Source organism: Etheostoma cragini, chromosome 4 (assembly GCF_013103735.1).
Source record: "Etheostoma cragini isolate CJK2018 chromosome 4, CSU_Ecrag_1.0, whole genome shotgun sequence".
Classification (NCBI taxonomy): Eukaryota; Metazoa; Chordata; class Actinopteri; order Perciformes; family Percidae; genus Etheostoma; species Etheostoma cragini.
Window position 1 is genome coordinate 6,701,477 of NC_048410.1, and position 11,158 is coordinate 6,712,634.

The window sequence follows — 11,158 nt, forward strand, 5'->3', positions numbered from 1 at the left end:
GTTTTATTAAATATGCACTAGTTTGCATACATTTCTAGAACATAAATCGGAACACTGGATAGAGCCACATTTCATTTGGTTCACATATTAGAGTCAAAGGTTTTTACAGAGGGAATTTTAGATATCTACTTTTACTATAAATCACACAAAAAATATCAACGGCCATTCAAAAAAAACATCCATTATTCGGCATGTAATGATGCATCTCCTCTGAACTGTGTATTTTACACACATACAAAAATGGCGGTACTGATTTATTAAAACAATAATTGTATTGTTTTCATAGCATTACAATGGTAAAAAGAAAAAGCAACATAAAAACTCAGCTGACAATGGAAACAATTCAACAAAAGGAGGAGAGGTCCCTGATGCATCCTTAATGTTACTGATCAAATGAGCATTCTGCTGTATATAACATAAAAACTAACAAAGAATAGTAAACTGTATCATACATCATCATAAATACTGTTGTCACAGCAACTATCTTTGTCAATCTGTGGTGAAAAGATTCTTCTTTCAACATTTTTCCTGGATAAAAACCAGACACAAACGGTTTCTTCCTCTATCCATCCAGTAACTTGAGGATGCTTTCCCTCTCCTTCAGAGCTTTCCAGGCCTGGTCCTTCTCCTTCTTGGTTGGGGTGCGTTTCTTCTGCCTGGCTGCCATGATTCGCCGAAATCCCTCCATGACCTCATTGTCAGACACCCTGACTCTCTGCCTCAGCTCCTGCTTGCGCATCTCCTCTCTCGCCAACCTGCAGCAGCAAATTCAAAAGTCAGTGTCAACAGCTTATCACGGATCAGACTTCACTTGATGTACAGTTTACTTGATGGTAACTTTTAACTGCTTTTATATTTTAAGCCAACTTAACATATGCAAATATTTGCATGAACATTAAATGATTTAACAACTAAGACGTAAACTGAAAAATCAAAAGTAGCCCTCAGTATGTGGTGTGGCCACCGGTTGCATTAAGGACTGCAGTGCATCTCCTCCTCATGTACTGCACCATAAAGATTCTTGCGTTGTTCTTGCCATCCTGTAGCTGTCCACAGGTGTGATATTCAGATGTACCGACCCTATGCAGGTGTCGTTACACATGGTCTGCCACTGCTAGGATGATCAGCTGTACTTCCTATCTCCCTGTAGCGCTGTCTTAAGCGTCTCACAGTAGGGACATTGTAATGCAGGCCTATTGCCCTGGCCACATCTACTGTCCTCATGCCTCCTTGCATCATGCCTAAGGCACGTTCACACAGGTTAGCAGAAACCCTGGGCGCCTTTCTTTTGGTGTTTTTCAGAGTCAGTAGAAAGGTTTCTTTACTTCCCTAATTTTCTTTTAACTGTGACCTTAATCGCCTGATTATTGTCTTTTTGACTGTTCAACAGCACGTTCATTAATTGTTTATGGTTCATTGAACAAGCATAGAAAGCCTTGTTAAAACCCTTTACAATAAAGATCTCTAAAGTTATTTTGATTTTTACAAAAGTATCTTTTAAATACAGCGTATTATTATTATATGAGTGTATATCCATTGTTGGCGTGTTTCCTCACCGGAGCAGCTCCTGCTTACGAGCTCTGTTGTGAGCACTCAGGGCTTTGAGCTCTGCTTGTCTCTTCTGCAGCTCTGCCAAGACCTCGTCCTCAGAGTCTCCTCCCGGTCCAGGTCGTTCCTCAGAGTCCAGCAGCCCTTGAGCCACCAGCTCCTCTTTGATACGAGCCTCCAACGAGCGTGTGTGAGGAACACTGGAGGGGGGCGAAGACCGAAGATATGAGAAGTGTTGCATAGAGTAGAGTACACAGTTCAGGATGACCTGATACTTAAAATAATCACACACAGGACTAGAATAAACCACACTCCCAACCAATATACAGTACTGTGGCCAAGCAGTTGCATTCAGACAAGCAGCGTCCCCAGGGTATACGTGTGACAACATACATATACTATTACACACAGCTGTGTGTGTGGCACAGCTCTGTTTGGGATATGTACAGCTGCAGACCTGGGTGTTGTAAAAGACAAAGACCTGGGATTAACCCATGATTGCAGTCTTGGTTGAACATGTGTTTACAATCCTACATCAGCTGTTGGGGTCGGTGTGTGAATTTAACGTGTGAGTGAACATGTCTGCCAACCAGGACTGGGTATATATTTTAAAAAATCAGTCGGTTGACTGATTAAAATCAATTTTTTTAAATGATCCGATATCAATTCAGAAACTCCAGAATCAATCTATGTCTGTATCATATGAAACTAGAAGACCTAAGGAGTCCATTGGTACCAACTACTGTATCACTTAATACTCACTGACTGTAGAGGCCATAGAATTGTACTTTATTGTGTTGACCCCTGTAGTGTGTTCATGTTAAATAAAAAGTACATTAATGCAACTGCCTTGGGGTCAGTTCCCCAATGTCAACATGAATCATTTTAATAAGGCACAAGGCTAAAAAAACGAACTTTGTACAATTGTAGAATCTCTTTAATATTCAAGCAAAATTGGTTTTGAAATATCCCTAATCAAATTGTTATTGAATCAAATCAGAAATCGGAATCGAAATCGGTGAATTGGAATCAAATCACAATCACAAAATAGGTGTTTCTCAAATACCTAAAAGCTTTTCCTTGGCTTCGAGGAGAAGTCCCAGCGCCATCACTAGCATCCTTCCCTGAAATGTCGGGTATAGGAGAATCCTCCATGGGGGATATAATGTTCTCCTGGAAGAAAAGCAGCAAAAGGATGGTGATGTTTCAGTGTTTTCACAACATTTAAACATGAGTATTTCAGAAGCCATATCCCACTAATCAGTCTTTTCTTTTTAATAAAAGGTACCATGCATTATTGGAGGTTTTACCAGTGTACATTATTGATCGCAGCATACTGACCTCTACAAGGGCCTGGAGCAGACGCTGTGTGAGAGGACCAAAGGGACATCCGTCTTCTGGAGATTCATGTTGGGACTCTGACTTTTTCAACAGGGAGTCCACATCTACAGCAGTTGAGCATGAAGATGAGTATTAAGGTGTATACATGCTTGTTCAGTAACTACAGTAACACCAAGGGCAGTCATCCCAGGCACAGGCTGCTCCCTCACCTTTTGCATCCAGCTCAGACAGCGGCCCTCCCATGAGGCTCTTTTTCTTATCGTTGGCTCGTGCTCCTTCCCTCTGCTCCTCCAGCAGATCCTCCTGAGCCCACCGCTGGGAGTAGTGTTTCCCCAGAGCTGGAATCTACAGTTTACACACACAGCACCAAAGCTCAACGCATATCTAAAATAATACTTTTACTTAACACAATGAAAACACACAGATGTTTGGCCATGCCTCGAGTGAATTTAGGTATATAACGTAACAACAGTACATGGCTTTTCATGTCATACTTTGAAATACTCAGCCTCATCCTCCGGGGGTTTCAGAAGCTCTTCTAGCAGTCGTATCTCTTCATTTGTGATATCAGCACAATATGGCTCGACTGATGCCCAAAATCTGAAATTAAGAAATTCTTACTACAGCAAACTTGTTTGAGACTAGCCTCGCTAATAAGCTTGAACAAAGTCTGTGGCAAAACACTAAGGCAAAGCAAATATAAAATACAAAACAACTGACCTGTTGGGTGCATCATTTTTAGGAGTGCGGGGAATGTCTTGTGGATCGTCAGTAAATTCATACTCTTGGACTTTAGGCAGCAGATTTTTGGATTTGGGTCTGCCAGGACCTGGACCAGGTGCGTGACCACCTTTTCCATCCAACTTCTGCTTCTTTGGTTTGTGGCGAGAAGAGGCAGCTGGGTCTGGGTCTTTTCCCAGCTTCAGAAAGCGCTTGTCTCCCTTCTTGTCCTGCCAGTCTGTTAGGATCTGAGCGGCAGCAAAGAAGGGGAGTTACAAATTGTAACCAACAAGACAGGCGGTGTCAACAGTGTGAGTTTTGGTGTCTTCATTTGGGATTCTAGGTCACAGGAAACTGAATTCGGATGAAAACCACATACCACAAAGAAGGGGAGGTCCTAACTTTCACCTACCTGTCTCTGCTCCTCCAGGGCTCGGAGGCGGCGGCTGGCTGAGGACAGGAGCGTCTCCAGCTCCAGCTGCAGGGTGTCCAGCTCCTCAATGCCGATCCCATCGTCCTCTGAGCGGCCGAGGACAGCAGTGTAGCGGGGACACACCTTGACATGCTCGACGGGCTTAAAGTCGTAATATTTCAGTGGGGGGCAGTCCTTCAACTCGCTCATGATGCGGTGTGTGGCAGAGACCTGGCAGTGTCTGAATAAACTGATACTAGAAGATGGACAGCCTGGATGATACAAGAAGATGAGACGCGCACAGTGGTTGTCAGCTGTGGTTCAGTTTGTCTGTGTCTTTCTATCACGTACACGCGCATTAAACACACACTCAAGCACGCACGCCTTCACCCAAATACACATATCGTTACACACAGGTCTGCTTCACACAACGCGAGCGCGCTGGGCCCACACTGCTTAAATTACTCTCACATTTTAACAAAGGTCGCTATGATTTCAAGATTTTGCACACGGACATTTTACATGAAGGGGTGTATTAATCACAAGACTTGAATGATACTAGCCCAAAACACGAGTGTATATCTTTGATCAATGTTTAAGAACAGCGATATTTGGATATTTACCGTCAGTGAATGGTGTCCATGATGGAAAAAACCATTGGGATTAGAGAGGGGTGTAGAATACATTCAAATTAAATGATGGCCTATTTTCGATAAAAAAATAACAATTTTAAGAACAAAATTAAAATTTCAAAACATTACGACAATACAACTGTAGAAGTATTTTCATATCCATCTATCAAAATAAACTTCAGCATTTGTGAATGCATGAGTCTAGTGCTGGAATGGTATCATCGGAACAAACCATTTTGGGTCATGATGCATGCAAATTAGATTACCCCTAAAAATGCCATTCAGCTTTATACTGGGTCATTTGTAGGTAAAAACGTTATTAATTAACACATTTCATTGAAGAACAGATGGTCGAAATACGTGTCAACTAATGATCGCTGAGGTAAATGGCCCCTGTTCACAGACCGGAATGGACGCATCGTAGGGTATGCTCGTTTTACAGAAAATATAGTCCACCAGGGCGGAGTTAGAAGGGCAAGCGGGATCTTTTCTGTTTTTTTGAGAAATCCGTCTCTTCAGAGAAGAGCTAAATAAAACCTAGCGCACCCCATTTGTACTAAACGATGTAGGATTTACGGAAGAGGAGTCCCAGGCGTGGCTGAGGAACTTCCGTCTTTCACAGCACAAAAATGGTAAGTGTCTTACACTAAATGTATCTTTATATTTCATTATTTGGTTAATGTTCTCCGCTAATTGTGGCTACGCTGAAGGCGATATTTGCTAGCTAGCTTCGTGTTTCTCACCGACGGGATTTCTGGTTGGCTACTGTGAAACGAGAGGACGGGCATCCCTGAAACGGTTGCAGAAACTAAAGTGACTGAGCTGAGCTGTCTTTTCCTTTCGCCTCCTTTTCTCATCGTTATGACTGTTAACATTAGCTCTCCCAAAGCGTTGTCAGTAGACGGTGGCAAAGTCGTGTAACGTTTACGTTTTATGTTCGTCATAACATTATACGGAGTTCTGTGGAGGGACGTTAATAATGTGAACGCTCAGCTATGTCAGTCACCCATCCACCGACGTGACTGCAAGCGAAATCACTTATGGCTAGTTTCATACTGAATATCATGTATGTTTTTATTTCGAGAATGACTGTTATATAGTTGTTGTATCACCAAAATATAAATGTGGAATACTGTAAGTGGGGTGGAAGGGTTGCAGGGAGACAATGCATACAGCTCATTTTTTGTTGTTTTTGTGGTTCTTGCTCAAACATGACTTCACAAGCTGACCCTGCTGGTCGAGTCCTCCTCACTAGACTGGGAGGTCCAGTTTGCACATGTACCCAGATCTAAATAAGAAATGCATCGTCTAACAAGATCTTATCTGCAGTGGGACCCACCCAGGCGTTGATTTTATACCATTTCTCCTCAGACAGCGACTCTGCGCCCCTACTTAAACGCTGTGAGGGCCACTTTGCAGGCAGCCCTCTGTCTGGAGAACTTCTCCTCTCAGGTGGTGGAGCGACACAACAAGCCTGAGGTGGAGGTCAGGTATGTGTAGTAAAGGCATGTGTTTGGAGTTAGCAGTCTCACTGGTTGTCCCCCTGCTCTGCAAGCTCTCCTCCTATGTATTCTGCCCTTAAAAGCAAACTTTTCCGTTAGTCAACCAATTTATGTACTTAAGTTGAACTTCCCTCCATGTTACCAGTGCCCAGATCTCCCTACTCTCAGGCCAGCTGATAAAAATCCAAGTAAGCGCTTGACTCAAAACACATCACTTGGAGTTCTTTCTGCTGGCCCCAGGGCTGTTGCTTGAACTACATGTTCTGCATACAGACTCAAAGAGTATAGAAGCAGATCAAGAGAAATAGCCGCCCCTCTTTCTCTTTGCAGTTTCCCCCTCATTGGTCTGTGGTGGCGCAATGCATTCTGGTAGTTGTAGGGTTTCTCTACATTTTGAGCAAAACGGGACCGTATATAATCGTTTTCCTTTTGTCATTTAGCACTAATTAAAAACTATTTTTTGCACCGTACTCTATAGACAGCCTGGTTTTATAAAAAAAGACCCTCTATCCAGCAGTAAAATACTTCTTTAAGCGCTCTGCCGCTGTCACACAAGTCTAGACTTGTGCAAACTTGCATAAGAAAATCTAGGAGGGGAAAAAAGGACACAAGCATCGGCAAGGCTGTAAAATTGGGCAGCAGGGACTTGCTGCAGCCTGTTAGCGAGTGTCTTCCCAACACAATGAGAAGACTAAGAGTTTTTTAGTCACTTTAACTTCGATGGTTCTATTTAGAGCCATGTAGGGTCTCAAGCACAATGTTGACTTTTAGTATGTAGGAAACACAATCATTTACAAGTTTGTATCTGTAATGGATGGATTGTGCTGTGATCACAGGAGCAGTAAGGAGCTGCTGCTTCAGCCTGTGGTGATCAGCCGTAATGACAAGGAGAGGGTTCTCATTGAAGGATCCATCAACTCTGTCAGAGTCAGCATTGCTGTCAAACAGGTGATTTAAAAACAGCAGGACTGTTTTTGGTTATGGAGCTGTACACATTTGCTCGTTTTCTTTCACAGTCTAACAGCATTAAACTTCCTCACTGCAGGCTGATGAGATTGAGAAGATCCTTTGCCACAAGTTCATGCGCTTCATGATGATGAGAGCAGAGAACTTCTTCATTCTGAGGAGGAAACCAGTAGAGGTAAGAACCCGAAAGAGAAAGAATAGATTTTGTACACTAGAATTAAAGAAATTCAACTAAAAAATGAATCAATATACAGGAAGGAAACAAAACAAAAGAGGAAAAGTGTGAACTTTTTTAATGGCAAAAAGCATAGGGCTCTTCATGCACATGTTGTAGAAACTATGTCCAAACATACGGTAAAATACCTCATTATTTACAACGTATATTCCCTTGATTGCAATTACACAAGTATATCTCGTCAAACTCCCAACGTGTTGACCAGTCTTTCTGACTCGCTTCTTTCTCATTTCCTCCTTTGCACTGTGATTTCAGGGATACGATATAAGTTTCTTGATCACCAACTTCCACACAGAGCAGATGTACAAACACAAGCTGGTGGACTTTGTCATCCACTTCATGGAGGAGATCGACAAAGAGATCAGCGAGATGAAACTGTCCGTTAATGCCAGGGCCCGTATCGTCGCCGAGGAATTCCTTAAGAACGTAAGAGATTTGCGCTCTGGTTTTACGGCTAAAATTTGGCTATTGTAGTTTTTTTTTCTTTTCTTTTTTTCTGCATATTACAGACAAATGCTTACATGGAAAATAATTTGACTTCTTCGTTTCACAGTTCTGATGACGGTGTTGGTCCCACGCAATCTTTTAAAAGGCTCCAAGGGCCAATTGGCACAAGAGTGGAGTAAGCAGCCAATCAGCAAGGAGATGAGAAGACCATGACTAATCCGGCGATGACACCCTTTGCACCTTTCTCAAGTATTTCCCTGTACTCTTGAATATCAATGACTGTATATAATGAAATATTTACCAGTTTCATTTTCAGCCATTTAGAACAAATCCCCAAACAAAGGCGGGTCCTTAAAGTATTAATCAAGTTGATAGCCATGAATACAGGGGCATCGAGAATGTGTTGTTGCAAATAAAACAGCCAGGTTTTTGTATTTTGTGTAGGAGTCTGCGTGTTCTGTCATTGTCGTTTCAAATTTGTCTTCAAAACATCTCTGTTCAGGAAACACATTTGTGCAAAGTGGTCTGTGTGGCGTTTCATCAGGAACATGGACCGAGATCTGTCTGTAAGCAAGCCACCAAAACACATGTATGAAAATAATAAAACTCAGTTGTTTCCAATGTTGGTATTCGCCCATAACTTCAGTGTCATTCATGGGGAGCATTTGTGCTGCTGCTGTATTTACATTTAGAAATGTCTATGTTCTGCTTCTGAGGAAGTTGGTTTTAGTCAGCGTTTTGGCCACATCTCACCTTATACACAGTTACTGTGTTATTTAAGGAAGGGGAAGTAATACCTTCATGCTGTGCGTGAACCATTTTAGTTGTACTGTACTGTACTGTTCTTGCATGGACAGAAGGTCATACAGTAATTCACTGAAAACTTGTTTGTAGTGCATGTTTAACACAACTGCTGGGGTTATGGGACTTCTGGTACCATACTGTTCTCAAGCTCTACCTTTACAAAAATGCTAATCCTTGTTTTCATTATTAATTTTCCCACTTTGATAATTTAAAAGAGAAACTATGTGGCATAATTATGATTTAAGAAAATGCCTAGATAAACACAGATACTAGATCAAGTCCCAAATGAAGACACTTCCTGCTTATGATCAACTATTTACACCATGCCAGTTCCCCTGTTTGATTCTGATTGTACAGCCTCCACTTCCTCATGCTCCACCAGTTCCTCATCTCAGGGAACCCACGTGTGATAGAGACAGAAGATTGACCCTCCATCAGCTGGCACCATCTGATTGGACCAGTCCCGTTATTACTCGGCCTATCCATCTCACCGGCACCCTCCACATGTTCTCACAAAATAGCAGCTAAAACAATTGGTTCATCAACAGAAAATTATCATCTAAGTTTTTTGTTGTTGTAATGATTCACTGCTTCTAGCTTTTCAAGTGGAAGTATTTGCTGGAGATAATATACTGGATGACTTTGGGTTTAAAGCAGTTGGTAAGACAAAACAATATTGGTGAATATGTCAACTTGCTTTGTGATGCCCATGCATTCTTTTCTGACTTCTTATAGACTTAAAAATCAATCGAATATTTGAGAAAGTACTGGCAAGTCATTAAAAAATGATCCAATATATCATTGCAGCCCTAGTAACAATTAAACTCAATAACAGTAACATCTTCATTAAAGTGAAGCCGGGATGTACATTTTGATGTCATGACTTACCAACCGCTTCGTACTAATATTGTATTTTTGCATTTCCAATACCTTGTGTGCTAGAATGCATTCTTCACAAGCAAGTTCTAATTTTATTGAAGGTCTGTGTAGAATCACCAGCCATTGCCCAGTCCATTCATCCATTCATTCATTCATTCATTGAATCACCACATAGTCAAAATAGTAAGCTTTAGGGTATTGTTTTCCGTGTAGGTTTGTAACCTTCAAATTGCACTTAATTGCTAAAGTCTCATTACAGTGATTGCACAACATTAGTAGTAGAAAGATAACTGATGAAGCCACATGGTAAATACTTTAAAGTTGTTGAGTGGTAATTCTACTGCTGCACAATATCAACACACTGTAACCAGACTGAATATAGTAACAAATGGGAATAAGAATCTGCTGTGAGCTCAAGTTTTTAATAACCTCTGTGCAACAGTTTGATAAATAATCTGGACCAGCTATGAACACTGATGCTCAAACATAACATGTTTAGGTTGAGCTCCATCAAATAACAAAAAAAGAAAGAAAAGAGGAACATAAGGGTTACAGAGGTGTTGAAGGACAAGACGGAGGCACATCATCACCCGGATGGGCACCACTGTGAACAGGTTGTGCGGACTGGGAAAGTGAAACGACCACGAGAGTCCGTCAAAGGGGAACGAGAGAACGAGAGGTCCAACCGCAGTCAGAGGTGAGGAGGGACGGTCTGCAGGGCGTCTCGAGTTGTACGATGGATGTTCACATTCTGGAAAGAGGAACGATTTAGCGTCAGATGCCTTTTGAATAAAATCTGGATTACACAACAAAGTTGCAATGTTATTACCATACATCAAACAAGGTTTATCCCTGTTGTTTTTGTACTTGCGATAATTAACACCGTGTTCTCTTTATGACATGGCTTTCAAGACAGTTTGCCATATTAGAAACGTTGTATTCTTCTTGAATATACAGCTACAGTTTGATCACAAATGACTTGACCTATTTTGAAACTGCTGGATTCTATAGGTTCCTTTTAAAATTGTATTCAAAGATACATTTTTGTAATGAGATTATTAAAACCAATTTCATAGCTAAGATACTGCCATCAACATCAACTGACCCATGGTGGCATTTTTTGCCTCTTGAATTATGCATTATTTTTCATTAAGTTATGTATTATGCATTATTTTTCATGATGTTATGTAGATCATTCTGTGTACGTGGTGTCTCGGTAAACTTTACCTTAGTTTCGGCATTGCAAGACCATCTTTTATTTACAAAAATTAACAGCCTTTCAACAAAAGCTTGGTATTATCAGCTGTGCATATCAGCATAATAAATAACACATTTTGTCACTAAATCGAGGCAGAAAAAAATGTGTGTGACACAGTGAGTGTTTTGTTCAGGCTGATGAATAGTCTCTTTCTCGTGCACCACAGTGGAGTCTGTGCATATGAATGAATGGGGAAATGGGAGGCTACAGTTTGAACAGCAGAGTAAGCAGGAAGGGCACTGCACTGAACACCTGATCTGTTGATAGCACAAATAAAAAGGAAGTAGTTGGTCACTTTTGATCTTGAAGTAGTAAGAGTAAGTAATATCCAGCTCAGGCTAGATGTATTATAGCTTAAGATATAACTTCAGAGTAAAGCACATAACCAAAGAGCTTAACTTCAGATATTAAAGA

The 11,158-nt window shown here is 41.2% G+C and overlaps 3 protein-coding genes across 7 annotated transcripts in view; 1 reads left to right on the forward strand and 2 right to left on the reverse strand.

Moving 5' to 3' along the window:
• tada3l (transcriptional adaptor 3 (NGG1 homolog, yeast)-like) lies at positions 1-4,853 on the reverse strand. Of its 4 annotated transcripts, none has more exons than XM_034868389.1 (9): positions 4,645-4,853; positions 4,022-4,277; positions 3,610-3,857; positions 3,384-3,489; positions 3,099-3,234; positions 2,890-2,993; positions 2,615-2,721; positions 1,557-1,748; positions 1-755 (listed from the first exon to the last, which is right to left on the reverse strand). In XM_034868389.1, the coding sequence occupies exons 2-9, from the start codon at positions 4,229-4,231 to the stop codon at positions 563-565; spliced, it is 1,296 nt and encodes a 431-aa protein (XP_034724280.1). In that variant the 5' UTR covers positions 4,232-4,277; positions 4,645-4,853; the 3' UTR covers positions 1-562. The 4 variants fall into 4 exon arrangements, with proteins under 4 accessions (XP_034724280.1, XP_034724281.1, XP_034724279.1 ...); XM_034868390.1 differs by lacking the exon at positions 4,645-4,853 and adding an exon at positions 4,493-4,595 and having other exon boundaries at positions 4,022-4,271; XM_034868388.1 differs by having other exon boundaries at positions 2-755; positions 4,022-4,271; positions 4,645-4,776.
• A 245-nt stretch (positions 4,854-5,098) lies between these two features.
• On the forward strand, positions 5,099-8,242 carry arpc4l (actin related protein 2/3 complex, subunit 4, like). Its single transcript, XM_034868410.1, has 6 exons — positions 5,099-5,285; positions 6,025-6,143; positions 6,992-7,103; positions 7,201-7,296; positions 7,612-7,782; positions 7,910-8,242. Exons 1-6 carry the CDS (start codon positions 5,283-5,285, stop codon positions 7,913-7,915), a joined length of 507 nt encoding a protein of 168 aa, XP_034724301.1. The 5' UTR covers positions 5,099-5,282; the 3' UTR covers positions 7,916-8,242.
• A 1,415-nt stretch (positions 8,243-9,657) lies between these two features.
• Positions 9,658-11,158, reverse strand: part of LOC117942745 (6-phosphofructo-2-kinase/fructose-2,6-bisphosphatase 4-like) — a 16,322-nt gene continuing 14,821 nt past the window's right edge. For both annotated transcript variants that reach the window (XM_034868376.1, XM_034868374.1), the window contains exon 14: positions 9,658-10,237. In XM_034868376.1, coding sequence (XP_034724267.1) covers positions 10,178-10,237 — 60 coding nt within the window. In that variant the 3' untranslated portion in view covers positions 9,658-10,177. The remainder of the gene's footprint in view (positions 10,238-11,158) is intronic.

Coding starts and splice junctions, on each gene's coding strand:
- tada3l (XM_034868389.1), bottom strand. CDS start 4,231: ATGAGCGAGTTGAAGGACTGCCCCCCACTGAAATATTACGACTTTAAG. Junction 3,490..3,609: donor AAAAATGATGCACCCAACAG/GTCAGTTGTTTT, acceptor TCTTAATTTCAG/ATTTTGGGCATCAGTCGAGC. Junction 3,235..3,383: donor ATGAGGCTGAGTATTTCAAA/GTATGACATGAA, acceptor TGTAAACTGTAG/ATTCCAGCTCTGGGGAAACA.
- arpc4l (XM_034868410.1), top strand. Junction 6,144..6,991: donor AAGCCTGAGGTGGAGGTCAG/GTATGTGTAGTA, acceptor CTGTGATCACAG/GAGCAGTAAGGAGCTGCTGC. Junction 7,297..7,611: donor TGAGGAGGAAACCAGTAGAG/GTAAGAACCCGA, acceptor CTGTGATTTCAG/GGATACGATATAAGTTTCTT.